Raw genomic sequence first — 15,245 nt, 5'->3', positions numbered from 1 at the left:
AGGTGTGAGCCCTGGCTGTAATATTCAGTTAGTCCCATAAAGCATCTCCACATGGAGCAGCCGCACACATAAACTCTTATTAAAGCTCGTGTTTGTGTGAAATAACGAGGAAAATGTTTTTAAAAGTCACTGATTATCAGTTGTAGGAGGAGTGACTCACCTCTGACAGTTTGTTCTGCTCCTGCCGACGTCCGTCTCCCTGATTATTCAAAATGAAGTTGGTATTGGGATAAAAAGTTTTGGAAATCCACGGCTGCTCATCAGCATTTTCCTAAGTGGAGAAACGTTCACCTCTGCAGTACACCCTGCGCTGCTGATAGGCTGATTTGCATATGCCTCAGTGCCTCCTATCCAGCTTCAGACTGTTTGCATAAAACAACAATGGGGTTACTGCAAATTACAGCATGTATGCGTGTGTGTGTGTGTGTGTGTGTGTGTGTGTGTGTGTGTCCATACAAAAAGGCTGAAAGGAGTCATCCTCTGAGAAGTTTGGAGAACAACATAATGCCACAGGAGATAACTCAGTGTGTGTTAGTGGTGCGTTCTTTCACTGACTTTAACAGAAAATCATTAAATAATAAATAATAAGATAAAGCTCACACTGTCTCATAACTTTGACTAAACAAGCCTACATTTATATATGTACATATATATATATATATATATATATATATATATATATATACATATATATATATGTACATATATATGTGTGTGTGTGTGTGTGTGTGTATCATTATTTATTTATATATCAGTCTCTAGGCATTTTTTACAATAAAAGTGCAGAACCATGAGAAAATTGCAATTTTTTGGTATAATTGATTAAAAATCAAAGTCAACGTGTTCCAGGGAAACAAAACCACACTCTGTCCGGAGTGTTCTAACTAACCTTTGACAAAAAAGGCTCAAGATTACAAAAATTATAAAAAAAAAAAAAAATCTGCTTTATTTCTAAATGAAGAAGTGAACCTGAGGCGTATTCCACAAAGAAGCAAAATCTTTTTGGAGCTCAAACTCTAAAACAGCACAAAAACAATGACAGACGTGTTCTTTTCAGAACCCACGACAAAATAAAACTTTGAGTCGGTTCATTCAGACTTACATGTATGACGTTTGTGCAGGGGACTGCTGTGATTGGTCAAACTTACGGAAAAGTCGCGGAGTTTGGAAAGTCGCATAGAATTCACGGGGATTAGTTAAATTTGTTGAAACTGTCACTCAACATTTTTAAATGATCAGAACTTGTAAACACATTTTACAATTAATTAATTTGAGCATTCGCTTTTACAATGAATTTTACAACTTTCATATCCTTTACTGAAGTAAATTAGCAATACCACGATGGAAAATTACTCAGTTAACTAAAATCCCTGCATTCAAACTAAATACTATTATAAAATATATGAATAATATAATAAAGTTCCCAAATGGGACCTTCAGTCACACGGCTAACAAAGCTAACTGGCTAACGCAGCTGTTGTTTCAGTTGGTAGCAGTTAGCGCCTATTTTAGCAACAAGTTAAGCTAGCTTTATGTCGCCACATCCACTAAGTAACCATTTTAAACTTTTATTAAAGCTCGTGTGTGTGACATTAAATAATGAAGACATTATAAAGTCACTGATTATTCAGTTACAGGAGGAGTGACTCACCTCTGCTGCCGTTTGTCTCCGTGATTATTTAAAATGAAGCTGGACAAAAAGTTTTGGAAATCCACGTCTGTTCATCAGAGCATTTCTCTGTCTTCATCAGTTAGTGGCTGCTGTAGTGACAAGGAACCTAAAACTATCTTTCCTTTGAGAAGATCACCTCGGTACTTTATTCCCTGTTGCAAAAATGGCCTCATAAAATTTCACGGCACCTTAATGAGAAATCCGAGATCTGCCGCTGTGGCTGAGGTCAAGGTAATTATTCTTTTATATTTACTAGGTCCCAATAACACTCTAATTTATTTTTATTTATTTATTTTTTAAATTTTGGTAAGCAAGCATTTCCATATTGATTAAACTATTTAATTTCACTTTACATCACTTAAATTGGACTCATTAAACTGAAAGTATAGCTTTTAGTTGTGTTATACAGCTCTGCTCAATTTTAAATCTGGATTTATTCATTTTAAACCTAGTTTAAACTCTGATTAATACTAATCTTGGATTAAATTAATCGTTGTTGGTGCAATTAAGGCTGTTAAGGCATGTTTATGACAGGTTATGTAGTCCTGGTTAATCCTTTAACGGTCTGTCAAACCAGCACATTTTGAGTGACTCAATTTTACTGAAAAATGTGTTGAATTTAACCTAAATCTCTTCCTCTCTGTTTAAGTATGTTATGCTCAGAAAATCCACTAGATGTCGGTGTGTCTTCAAGTAGACTTGCCTTTTCTCTTCACCTTGGAGCAAGAAGTTAGAAACAAAAAAGTCACTCCAGATATGTGGACTGTTTGGTGTGACCTTTCAAAGGTGATCATAATTTTTCACCATATTATCGTTGTAGAGGTCTGACTGAACAGAATTATGGAATTTGAAAAAGCAAAAAAGTCTAATATGGGTGAAATAACTTTCTAAAAACAGGCTCTACTCTACCAATTGGTTTGTTTGTCAAGTATATTTTTTAACTGTCAAAAACATGCTCTACCATGAATTGTTATTTAGTGATGCTAAGGTAATACATTTACAGTTTTTAATAAATGGTCAAATGCTCAAAAACAGATGAGCAAGTCTTATTAATTGATTTTTGGGGGGTATTTGTAAAAATATCTTGATAATTTTACCATCAGGTGTCGTCCCAATAGTTTGTTAGTGGCCTATATTTAAAAACTGTGGGGTCTGTTAAACAATGATTGTTATCATCGTTGCCTCAATAAAATACATTTAAAAATGCAAAGAATTAATTTTGCATTAAAAATGACATCCCTGACACATAATAACAACAGTCATAAACATTCCTTAAGACTCATTCATGTTCATGACAGGTGTCATTGTCATGGTTACAATTAACAACATTTTCTTTTCTTGGATTATTTATTGATTATACCCCTGTATGACAGCAGCAGCTTTCATCGGCCTCCTCTGTGATTCTCCTGTTCGTCCACTGGGTGGCGGTAATGCATCTTATGCTGTCTGACAAATGCGACGCAATAAAATCAAGAGAAGAAGAAAAAGGAGCCATTTGATTGGTGATTGCTAGGGGACAGCGAGCTTAAGAGCAAGCGCTACCGCTACATCTTCAATTTAGGGCAAAAAGCAGCCGTTTTCACCCTTTTTTTGGAGTGCAGTGTAACTTCTGCTTTGACACAGCTGCTGCTGGACGTATTTTGATCTTTAATTGTCCCTAAATGAACGAAGACAGCGCCTTGCGGTGTGCTAGGACTGATGATGTAGTTTAGCGTTTTTCCAGCCGTTTGTTTATCAGGTGTGACAGACGAAGCCGAGTCTCTGGGAAGGTAAGAGAGCCACCCTGCTAATGGCAGCAAGCTAGCTAGCCTCACAATTCTTTATAAATACTCTGTGTGTTGTGGTCACCCGGTTTAGCCTTCCAGTTCTTGTTAACGAGCACAGTCTCACCATCAAAGACAGCTCTCCACAGGACAGGTTAGCTGTCAGTGTGTCTGCTGATGCTGGGCCTGTGGCAGTGTGACTACAAGCTAACGGTGCTGACAGCAACAAGGAGAACTGTTCTGTGGAGCTTTCATTTAGCTTTATCTGTGAAATCATGCAGATCTTTTACAACAATTTATGTAGCGATACGTCCCATGACTATCAACCATATTTCTATATATGCTGCAATGGTTAGATATCAATAAGAACTTTATTTCTTCAGCACCTGTCTGAACAGAAATGCTTAACATTAAAAGAAACATAAAATAGATGACTACCAGAAAAAAACCTAAGCAATAAAACAATGCTATGGGTGGATGATACCACTTTCAGTCCAAGTAATACCAAGACCAGGATCACTGATGTCAATACTAATATTGACACTTTTAATTTGTTAAAAGCAGCTCATGTATTATCATGTAAAATATATCATGATTCTCTGCTAGTCCTCTGAATATATTTCCACCACACAATTAGTCAAGCATGAGGCATTTCATTTTACAATTCTGTTACTTGCTCAATTACATGTATATTAAAATAGAAGACAGTTTTCATGGTAAATAAAAAAAAAATAGTCATGGTGTGATGATTACTGCATGCATGGACACAACAGTAACAACGATGCAAATGAAATAAAACAACCAAAAATATTACTGTGGCTCCAACACAAATATTTCAGCACTAAGAAGGATGTTTGTTTATGTGCCCATGCAGGATGTCATCCAGCACATGATGGATCCATTTTTGGGGTTTTGATCCCATTCACATCAGCACGTGTTGGTGGCGGTAGTAGTAGTAATATTAATACTTTGAGGATCAATCTTCTCACTCTTGGAGCAGGCACAAAAATAAAACCTAAACAGATTTTTAAGTGGTGAAAAAAATTGCTACTGTTCTTGTTTTTTGTTTTTTTCATACCTTCAAGGTGGCCATTGTTGTTAGTTCATTTTTTTATAATATGAAGTTGATCAGAACTTGAAATTTGACTTGTACAGTTAATCACAGTGAATTGTATGTCTTTTTAAAGGTCCTGTGTGTAAGATTTATAGGGATTTATTTGCAGAATATTGCAGAAATTACATGTAAAAATCATAAGTATGTTTTCATTAGTGTTTAATTTCCAGAAAATAAGAATCATTCTGCGTTTGTTACCTTAGAATGAGTTGTTAATGTTTAAAGAGGGTGTGGGTCCTCTTCCATGGAGGCCGCCATGTTGTGCTGTCATGTTTTATTCCAGAGCCCAGAACAGACAAACCAAACACTGGCTCTAGATATGGGCTTTTGCATTTTTCGTGAGTTTCGTGACCGAGGCATTCGTAATCTGCAAGCTCACCGCTTGGTGCCACAAATATCTGACACACTGGTCCTTTCAAGTTATTGCATGGTAATTCAGCTGAAATGAGGACTGATTTGAAACTTGTTTAGTGTTAAAACACAGTTTAAGGCTTTTACTTCAACATTGCTTTTCTTTGTAGACCACTGGCTACGACTTCTTTGATTTGTTCCTGACATCAAGACCTCAAACTGGCTGACATGGATGAACAAAGTGTTGAGGTATGTATCTCGTATGTCAGATAGTGCGGAATGAGATTTATAATTTATCTTCTGTTGTGCAGCACTAGTGCTTGGAAAGCAGCTCAGCTGGTGACCGTCTGAAGGCTGGACAGTCTGTCGGGTGTTGATGCCTAATAGAGTGCTGTATCTGCTATGGAGGCAGGAACAGAGAGGCCTAACAACACTGTCCAAAACCAGGCTGTGTTTGTTTTTGTTGACATTGCATCTGAGTGATTCAGTTCTGTGGTGATGCCTGTGGTTGTAGTTGGTACCAAACTGAGTCTCTCATCTCTCTTCTGTCCCTGCGCAGAGCATCGCTGAGGTGTTTCGCTGTTTCATCTGCATGGAGAAGCTGAGGGATGCTCGTCTCTGCCCACACTGTTCCAAACTCTGCTGCTTCAGCTGCATACGAGTAAGTCTGTTTCCTCAAGGCACAGACCAGAATATGTCCTCCTCACTGCACCACTCTGTAATCTGCTTTTAGTTTTAAACTCTGGTATTATGCACAAAAAAATGGCTAATTGTCCAAACATTTAGATAGTATGTATTTCTCAAAATCAGTTCTGGAAGAATAGGACAGATTGATTTTGCAGGGTCAAAGGAAAGTGTGAATACTACAGTGTTGAACTGTTTCATATGAGCCCCCAAACTTTGTGGAAATGGAATATTAAAAGAAAAAACAAGGCTGATTAAAATCCTACATTTCCCAATATTTATAATTTACATTTCATGTGCAATAGACAGTGGCAGCATTTTTGCACTGGTTGTTTTTAGATGCAATTATCATTTAAAGTTGAATGTCTTGTTTGACAGCGTTGGTTGACGGAGCAGAGAGCCCAGTGTCCACACTGTCGGTAAGTGCCTGCTAACGGACATCTGCAACCCTCTATACTGTCTGTCCCTGTGAATTATTTTTTGTTGAAATGTAACCAGCAAAGAGAACATCACCCGCCTCAACACATTCAGCTGCTTCGTTCATGATTCAATCCTTAATTGCCATTTCAACATATTTGATACGAATTTGCTTTTAGTATACATAAAACAAAACGCGACACCTCTGGACATAATGTATATGAGGTGTAGTGTGTTGTAACTTATTAAAGTATGTGTGTACATCAACACACAGGGCTCCACTCCAGCTGAGGGAGCTGGTCAACTGTCGCTGGGCAGAAGAGGTCACCCAGCAGCTGGACACCCTGCAGCTCTGCAGCCTCACCAAGCATGAGGACAACGACAAGGACAAGTGAGCACCTCCTGCTACTCCTTCCTCTCCATGTCTTCTTGTTCCACCTGTGTGTCCATTAGGACTAAAGGATGTTCTGTGATTTTAAAATGATTACTTCGCAGTAATATATCAGAGTCTTTGTGGGATTTTAAGTAAAATCAGTTTATTTATATAAACAACTACCAAGTTCTTAACACAGTAAAAAAATATATATAACAAAGACAGATTGGCGTACAGAGAATTTTGTAGATTTTCTTAGCAGGCATGTGGCTGCATTTTTGCACCAGCTGAATGTGTAACAGTCTGACTGTCACACAGAGACAGAGCACATTGCAATAATTCAGGCAAGAGGAAATAAAGGCCTGGATCAAGAGGAGGGCTTGAAATAAGAGACAGTTTTGAGTAGGGGGCCTCCCACAGTATCTCCTGCACAAATGCAGGGATGATTCTGACGTTCAGATGTTGTCCTGTGTGCAGATGTCTGTAATGATGCACCAATGGTGAAATTCTGAGCTGATACCAGTGTTTAAAATAATGGTGGTTTATTTTGTTCTTGTTGTTGTTTATTCCCGTTTTTCGTGCCGTGGAAGCAAAGAAATCTTCATCATAACAAACACGGCAGCTGTTGGCGTCTTACATCATATCAGAGTTGTGTGTAGCTCAGTGTGCAAGCTGCTGTTGTCTGAGTCAGACTGCACATAATCAACACAACACTTAATGAGCGTAAAAATGGATGTGACTCAACAGATAAACATCAGCCACTGCCATTGGTGAATGCCATCTATTTTACGGATAGGTCGACTGTAGTCAACAATGCAATCAATCAGTGCGTCTCTACTATATAATATGACATAGCTTTTCATCAAGGAGTGGCTTTGTGGCTTACTGTTATTTGTTGGCGTGGTGTAAGAGCTTGACGTAACACCTGAAATGTGAGAAAGTTGGCAACCCTGAAAAACAATATTTGAACACACAGCTGGTCTGTAAGCTGTGCACTGAAACCTGCTGCTGAAAAGTTGATCTAGTGATGTTACCATAGTAACCTCATTTCAAAGTCTGAACATATCTGACAGTTAGGTGGCGCCGTGAGTGAGGTTTGCTGAGGGCGTCTTTGTGTTCTGAGGACAGTGTTCTGAAACACGCACAGTACACTTGTTTAAAAAAAACTCCTGGGTTCCTGCTAGGACTGAGCCTTTAATTAAATTTTTATTGAAGTGGTAATATGGGTCAAAATACTGTTTTAAATCCAATATTGTCACACAGCAGAGATTTCCTGTCCTACACATTATATTCAACTGACTTAAGAGAGCCTCTGTCTTTGGTACAGATTCAAAGTAAGAACCACACATCGTTTTAATGTTTTTTCAGTGAAAATATGGCCATAATTGCCATATCAGTTAAAGTAATCCCAATTAGATATTTGTTTTCAGAATTGTTCAGCCTTGCTCCTGTAGGCATTTTCTAGAGAAAAGGCAGCAGATTTTTTTTTTTTTTGTTTGTTTGTTTTTCAGAGGAAATGTCAGAATCCTAATTCCTGGTATTTAACCCTTGTATTCATACAAGGACATGACTAATACTGGATTTCTGGGACCGCTGCTCATTTCTAATATTGCTACTTGTGAAAAAGTATGTATTTGAGGCAGGATATTTTATTGGTTAAAAATAAATTATTGTCCAAAATGACATCAGGTCACAGAAACACTTGTTCAGCGGCAATTTAAATTATTAGAAAAACTATATAAAACTATATAAAAAAGCAAACTATATAAAATAAAATGCTGCCTAACAATAAGAACAATCTGCATTATGTTCTCTCTCTCTCTCTCTCAAAAAAAGGCCAATATATCTATGATATGTCAATATTGGCTGATAATATCAGTCTGACTCTAGTTTCATACTGCTTGTTTTTGTCCTGCTTCTCCTCCACATGTTCTCTTCCTCCTGCGTCTCCTTCTCCATATTCAGTATTGTCCTCCTCTGTCTCCTGCATTTATAAACTTTGTGAGTTTTCATAAACTTTGTAGAAATTCTGAAGTTAAACAGGCCGTCATTTCGAGTCGAGTGATGACGTGGCTGAGTTTAAACAAGTTTTTTTTAGATAAGTTTTGTTTTTTTTTGACCTGTCAGTGGATTGTTCCTCTGCAGATGTGAGAACCACCATGAGAAGCTGAGTGTTTTCTGTTGGACCTGTAAGAAATGCATCTGTCACCAGTGTGCTCTGTGGGGAGGAATGGTAACGTTTCACATCTTGTAGTTTTAGATTGCATGTAAAATTACAAACACCTGTAATAATAATTCACAGAGAGTAAAAGTATGACCGCGACTAATGGTTATTTTTTATTACTAATGAATTTACTTAGTTATCAGTTAGTCATTTGGGCTATAAAAAGGACATAATCATAACTTTGTAATTCATAAGTTGGTGTCTTTGCATAGCTTTCATTTGTGTGAGCAAAACAGTCGTTGTTGTTTGTGTCGTCCAGCACGGTGGCCACACCTTCAAGCCTCTGGTGGAGATCTACGAGCAGCACGTGACCAAAGTGAAGGAGGAGGTTGCCAAACTCCGCCGCCGCCTCATGGAGCTCATCAGTCTGGTGCAGGAAGTGGTGAGGACCGCTCCTTCCAAATCTCACAGAAAAAAAGAATAAAAATACACAAGTGTTTTTGCATATTTTCTTGTAAGTTAAATTCAGCGCACTTTTAACTGCACAACCGTGAAGTAAATGATTTTCATGTTGTAACTCAGAGGATTTCACAGTGAAGGAGACTTTAAGATCACACCCTTCTTTCTTTTTAATTTTTTTCCACCATAAATTTATTTTTACAGTTTAACTGATTTACTACACACAGTACTATAGTCTGTAAGGCAGAAAAAATCTAAATTCATAATTATTTTCATTTTAGTTGATTTCTGGATCATATTCCAAATCCATTCAGATTTTACTGGATAAGTTTTAACATTTCAGTCAGACTTCTGTAACTGAAGCACTGGAGTCGAGTGCAGGCACAGTAACACAGAGGCATGAACGGTGCTGTGTTAAACACAGAGACAGACATACATGTGTGTCTTCCTCTGCCTTCTAAAGATGGAACTGTAACAAATGAAGTATTTCAGAAATGAACATTTCTCATGTGCTTGGAAATAAAATCAGTTACTTAAAACATGAAACAGTGAAGGAGCCACGATTATGTTGTAGAAGAGAGATGAACATATCAACAGTTTTTTTTCTTCTGCTTGTATGAGGCAAGAGAGGCAGCTGAAAAGTCTGAAAAGTAATCTTATCATGTTACCATAGTAACCTAAATAAAAGGGAGGGAAACCCTGTCAATCTGAACAAAATACTATTAATTATAATGTACAGTATTAACATAATGCTGCTGCTGGCGTTCGTCTTTATTAAGTTATGGAGACAAACATTCAACCACCACTTCACTTACATGAGCACAAAAATATAAATTGTATAGAAATATTATTCAGAAATCCTTGAAAGTTCAGGTAGTTCGGATGTGGAGTGCTAATAACATCCACTAGGTGGCACTAAGATGTTGATATTTTATTTAAATCTTGAAGAAGAAACTGAAGTTCTGATGGTGTGTGTGTGTGTGTGTGTGTGTGTGTGTGTGTGTGTGTGTGTGTGTGTGTGTGTGTGTGTGTGTGTGTGTGTGTGTGTGTGTGTGTGTGTGTGGTCATGATTCAGGAGAGAAACGTGGAGGCTGTCAGGGGAGCGAAGGACGAGAGGGTCAGAGAGATCCGAAACGCAGTGGAAATGATGATCGCTCGTCTGGACAACCAGCTGAAGAACAAACTCATCACCCTCATGGGTAAGACCCTGAATGCATCACTGTCACAATGTTCATTCGCTCATTCAGCCGCACATTAAAGCTAAGAAGTGTATTTCATGCAGTGATGGTTTTATGGTTTTTTGTGGTTTATGTGTTTTTCCGCTGACTAAAGTCGTATTTATTGGAAGTTTAAATCTTAACACTGAGTTTCATGAAACAGTCTGTATTCAATCCAGTTTTGTCATTCAGGAAGTTTTTACTTTTTGTCACATCTCACACGTGCTTTATTTTAACATCCTAATTTTCCATGACTTTGTCAATCAATTTGTTCTAAATGACTTGTTACTGTTTTCTGTTTAATGTGATGATCATTTTTAAAAATCCTGGGCGACCTCAGTCAAAACCACCTAAATCTACCTGTGGAGATTTAATAGATGGAATTCTTAATTGATATTATCCAGGTGCCTTTTCCCTTCAACTACAAGCCAGAATGCTTCCATACATCAGCTGTTAAGTCCTCTGCAGTTGTTGACTCTCCGCCATCCTCACCAGAACTCAACACGTAGCCTAGTTTAGAACGTAAACGCAACGCTCATGTTCATATCCATTTTGTTTTACCATCTTATCGGTTCAGCCATAAGACAGGTGGTCATAACGTCGAGACTTAATTTTCTGATTATTGACTTTTTTGAGTCGATTCATAATCTTTTAAGAGAATCGCGATGCACCTAAGACTCTTTTTTTTTTTTTTCTACACCTCTAGAACTGCATTCAAAATTCTGTACGTACTACAAACAGGAAGAAAACGGGAATGAAAACGAGTCCCAACTTAATATCTTCTCACTCTGCGCTTTTGCTCTGTCAGTCAATATAAAGTAGATCTAAATCATTAAAGGTATAAATCATGAAATGTCATTAACTTAACTTATTAAGACTTTAATGGGGAAAATATGTTTTAAAATTTATCACAGGTGCCACATACTGCACAAGCACATTGCTCTTTTTTGTAAATGTCCTGTCATGTCTGAATATTACAGAAGCCCTGAAGGTAAGTGAGCGAGCAGAAAAATCTGGTGATCCATTTTCTATGCCTGATCGAAATAGTTTTCTCTCCTGTGTTTAAGGAAGTGAAATATTATCCTGGCAAACTTCTTAAGTCATAAAGGTCCAGTGTGTAAGATTTACAGAATATGGCAGAAGTAGAATAGTGTTTAGTTAACAAAAACACAATTTTTCTTTTCAGGTAACTTAAAATGAGCCGTTTATATCAACAGAGGGACGGGTCCCCTTTCATGGAGTCTGCCATTAGGGCTGGGGTCATGAACTTATCTCCCAATTTAATATTTTACAATTTATTGGGACTGTTTGCTTTTTTAAACACTGAACCATGTGAAAAAGTTAGTGCTAGCAGTTTAAATGCATATAAAATCGATTCAGGGATCATTAAAAAGAAAAAGGTATCACAAATTGTTTTTCTTCCACCCTTATGTGCCATGTTGCACCGCCATGTTTCTACAGTAGCCCAGAAAGGACAAACTAAGCTGTGGCTCTAGAGAAGGTGTTTCATGTTTTGCCCAAGTTTCACAGCTGTTTTAGTTCTCATACACAAGAGTGAGTCTGCTCGCCTCTATATGCCTCTAAATCCTTCACACACCGGTCCTTTAAATATTTTCTTTTATCTGGGAAACGGGTGAGAAAAGTTTTGCCAGGTTGGAAAAGAAAAATGATCCTGGCAAACCCTTTTTTAAATAACTTTTTTTGTGCTTGTTGTTGCAATGCTCATTTCGGCCACCAGAGGCTGAAGTGCACCACTAGTCCCTGTTCTAAACAAGACTCATGCATTCATGTTTTTAATTTCTCCATGCCCTCTGAACACAAGGTGCACTGTGTGTTTACAAGTTATGTAACATGGCTGTCTTTCTTTAGCTATGTACTCCATATGTACCTTGCATTTAGGGTTTTATCCTGGCAAAACTTTTTTTTTCACCTGTTCTTAAGTCATAAACACAGCAGAGAAAACAATTTAGAGCACTTTTTTTTATTATATTTTCTCACTTTCCTCTCAGGGCTTCCTATCAGAATGAAGCCAGCTACGTCTGAATGACTAAAAGCCATCCCTTTACAGCTCAGTGACGCAATGTTACGTATTCCGTGTCTGAAAAGGGCTCTTGTTACTGCACCCTAACTGGCACTACAATGTGTCTAAAGGTTGAGACCTTCACCGAACAAAATATGCAGACTCCCTGCTGCTGGAAGAGGCACCTTTTTATAGCTCCGGGTAATATACATATGAAATATTTAACGGGACTGAGTGGATGGATGCACTCAGTGCCCACATACACAACCTGCACACCCAACCACTCGCCCTCAGCAGCCTCCATCAGGGCTGACATTCAGCACAAGTGCACTGAAAATAGAAATGTGCTCCTCCCCACCAGGCCAGAAGACGTCCTTGACCCAGGAGACGGAGCTGCTGGAGTCTCTCCTGCAGGAAGTGGAGCATCAGGTTGGTCGCCTACAGCAGCTCGCAGCCTCCATTCATTTAACCGCACTGCATACTGCTCTTCTGTTAGTGGTGTAAAACCGTGGCAGTCGATTCAACACCGTGCTGAATTTTAAGGTTGTAGTTTGTTGTGTTGTAGAGTTTTACTGCGATAAATTATAAGGTGCATCTGAAATTCTCTCCCGCCATCAAAGCAACGATCAGATTCAATAACTTCATAGCTAAACAGCTGTGTTGTAACTACTTGTAATACCAAAGTATTGTATTTTTGGCTCTTGAAAGAACTGCAAGCTGACATATTAGCTATTTCTGAAGTTATTTCTTTACACATCCAGCAGACGAGCTCATGTTTGTCAGTCTGACTCATGTATTTCCAGTATTCAGTAATCTTTCAGCCTTGCTTTGCTTCCTGGTTTGGTGCAGGGTTGTACAATGTGTTAATCAGTTTGTCTCCTAACAGCTGTGTGCAACTTTACTGGATACTTCACTGCTGTAATCTGGTTTCCAGCAGCAAACTGTGAAATCAAAATGATGAAATTGTGTTTGCTGCAGAGTCAGAGAGAATTCTATGTCGTTACAGTAACTATAGTGACAGTTTAGTTCACTTTATTAATATGTTAAGAGTATATACTATCCACTTTCATGACGGTGAAATGGAGCTGAGAGCCACAGACAGATAGGTTGGACTTAAACACTGTTGGTTTTGGTCTTTTCATGGGGAAAATAAAATGTAGCTGCCCTTATTATTTAATAATCCACCAAGACTCCCTACATTTAGAGCTTATGTAAAGTTGTTTGACAGGAGTTGATTTATATGTTTTCCTGTAGACAAATGAAATTCTAAACCAGATGCTGACACCATCTTTGTCTCCATGACAAACTGGACTAAGTGTTATAATAACTGCTGGGATATTGTAAACAGTCATAAAACTCATGTTGGCGACGTGTCGCTGGATTATTCGTTGTTTGTAAAGATGTTGATTGAACTGGCTGCAGTGGATGAGATCCACACAACTAATCCTGACAGAAACTCAAGTATTGATCAAACTGTTTCTTATACTCAGACCAAAAACCATCGTTGGTGTTTTAGCTGTATATTAGCAGCAGCAACATAATTATCTGCTGTCTGTGTCTCTGTGTGTCTGTGTGTGTGTCTGTGTGTGTGTCTGTGTGTGTCTCTGTGTGTGTGTGTGTGTGTCTCTGTGTGTTGAACAGCTTCACTCCTGCAGTAAGAGTGAACTGATCTCCAAGAGTCCAGAGATCCTGCTCATGTTCCAGCAGGTCCACAGGAAGCCCATGCAGTCCTTCGTCACCACGCCGGTCCCCCCAGACTTCACCAGGTAATCTGCTCAGCTGCAGGAAAGGTCGAGTTACGTCTTTGCCCAAACAGATATAACCTTTTATCGTTAAGAATTTAGGCCATAAAAAGTCAAAACTCAAAAATATTTAAACATAGAAGGAGCAGGCAGCAAATGTTAAAAAAAAAACTGTGAGCTGAGAATTTTGCAGAGTGACGCAGGTCAGTAATAAGTAATGAGTATTTTTTCACCATCAGTGTTTTCATAAGATGAATCTGTGTCTCACAAATGAGCTGCATTCAAATACATTTTAAGTGGGTTTTATTGGAGCTGCAACAATTAATCAATTATTAAGTTAATCACCAAGTATTTGATAATTACTCTATAATTTGATTACTCTATTTGAATTTTTTTTTTTTTTAAAGAATAAAAGTCAAACTTCTCTGATTTCATCTTCTTAAATGTGAATATTTTCTATTTTCTTTACTCCTCTCTGACAGTAAACTGAATATCTTTGGGTTTTGAGTAAAACAAGACATTTTCTGACATTTTCTGACATTTTAAAAGAACAAGTCTTAATTCATTAATTAAGAAAATAATCGATAGATTAATCAACTGAAATTAATTGTTATTTGCAGCCCTAGTACAAACTCAACTGAAACATAACTGGGAGAATAGAATTTTTTTTAACCTTCATGAAATAGTTTCATGTCTACATCCCATTTTTACGTTTTGAGAAACAGAAAGGAAGCTACGCTGAGTAGTCAATTGTTTCATTTATTATCTCAACATATGTAAAAAAAAAACACTAGATGTCTTGAGGCGTCCATTGGTATCAAACATGTCATTCCAGCTTGATGGCACCAATAACAAAGTTGGGCAGAATTTGGCCAAGTGAAAAACTGGCACAGCCATTTTCAGAAGGGTCTCTGGACCTTTAACTTAAGGATTTCTGAATGAAAATGGGTTTCGTGGGCACTCAGGGGTGTCCACTTTTCCATACATACACACTTAATGCCGGGCAGAAAACGTGCATTTTTGTCATGCATTATAAATGTGATATTTTTGCCTAGATCTCTGCATACCGGGGTCCGTAAACGGTACTGGAATTGCATGAATTGGCTTGACTGGAAAGCTGAGACTCTTGTGGATTCAATGAGCTCAGCTGATGATGACAGGCTCCGGTCTATGAATAGGCAACATCAAGCGTAAATTATTCAGAGTTTCAGCTTTAGTGAGTTTCTCCAAACATGTACATCTATTATATTGATGTAAAGCTGCTTGTTT

At 38.0% G+C, this 15,245-nt stretch overlaps 1 protein-coding gene across 1 annotated transcript in view; it reads left to right on the top strand.

Moving 5' to 3' along the window:
- The first annotated feature begins 3,180 nt into the window (after positions 1-3,180).
- Positions 3,181-15,245, top strand: part of trim37 (tripartite motif containing 37) — a 34,991-nt gene continuing 22,926 nt past the window's right edge. Inside the window, exons 1-10 of the mRNA XM_084730087.1 lie at positions 3,181-3,441; positions 5,071-5,149; positions 5,460-5,561; positions 5,963-6,003; positions 6,276-6,392; positions 8,520-8,607; positions 8,858-8,980; positions 10,073-10,196; positions 12,596-12,663; positions 13,876-14,000. Of these exons, the coding sequence (XP_084586213.1) occupies positions 5,129-5,149; positions 5,460-5,561; positions 5,963-6,003; positions 6,276-6,392; positions 8,520-8,607; positions 8,858-8,980; positions 10,073-10,196; positions 12,596-12,663; positions 13,876-14,000 (809 nt within the window). The 5' untranslated portion in view covers positions 3,181-3,441; positions 5,071-5,128. The remainder of the gene's footprint in view (positions 3,442-5,070; positions 5,150-5,459; positions 5,562-5,962; positions 6,004-6,275; positions 6,393-8,519; positions 8,608-8,857; positions 8,981-10,072; positions 10,197-12,595; positions 12,664-13,875; positions 14,001-15,245) is intronic.

The sequence above is a fragment of the Lutjanus erythropterus genome, chromosome 11 (assembly GCF_056507025.1).
Source record: "Lutjanus erythropterus isolate fLutEry1 chromosome 11, fLutEry1.hap2, whole genome shotgun sequence".
Lineage (NCBI taxonomy): Eukaryota > Metazoa > Chordata > Actinopteri > Lutjaniformes > Lutjanidae > Lutjanus > Lutjanus erythropterus.
The sequence above is the reverse complement of the archived record's forward strand: the minus strand, read 5'-3'. Positions and strand labels throughout refer to the sequence as shown.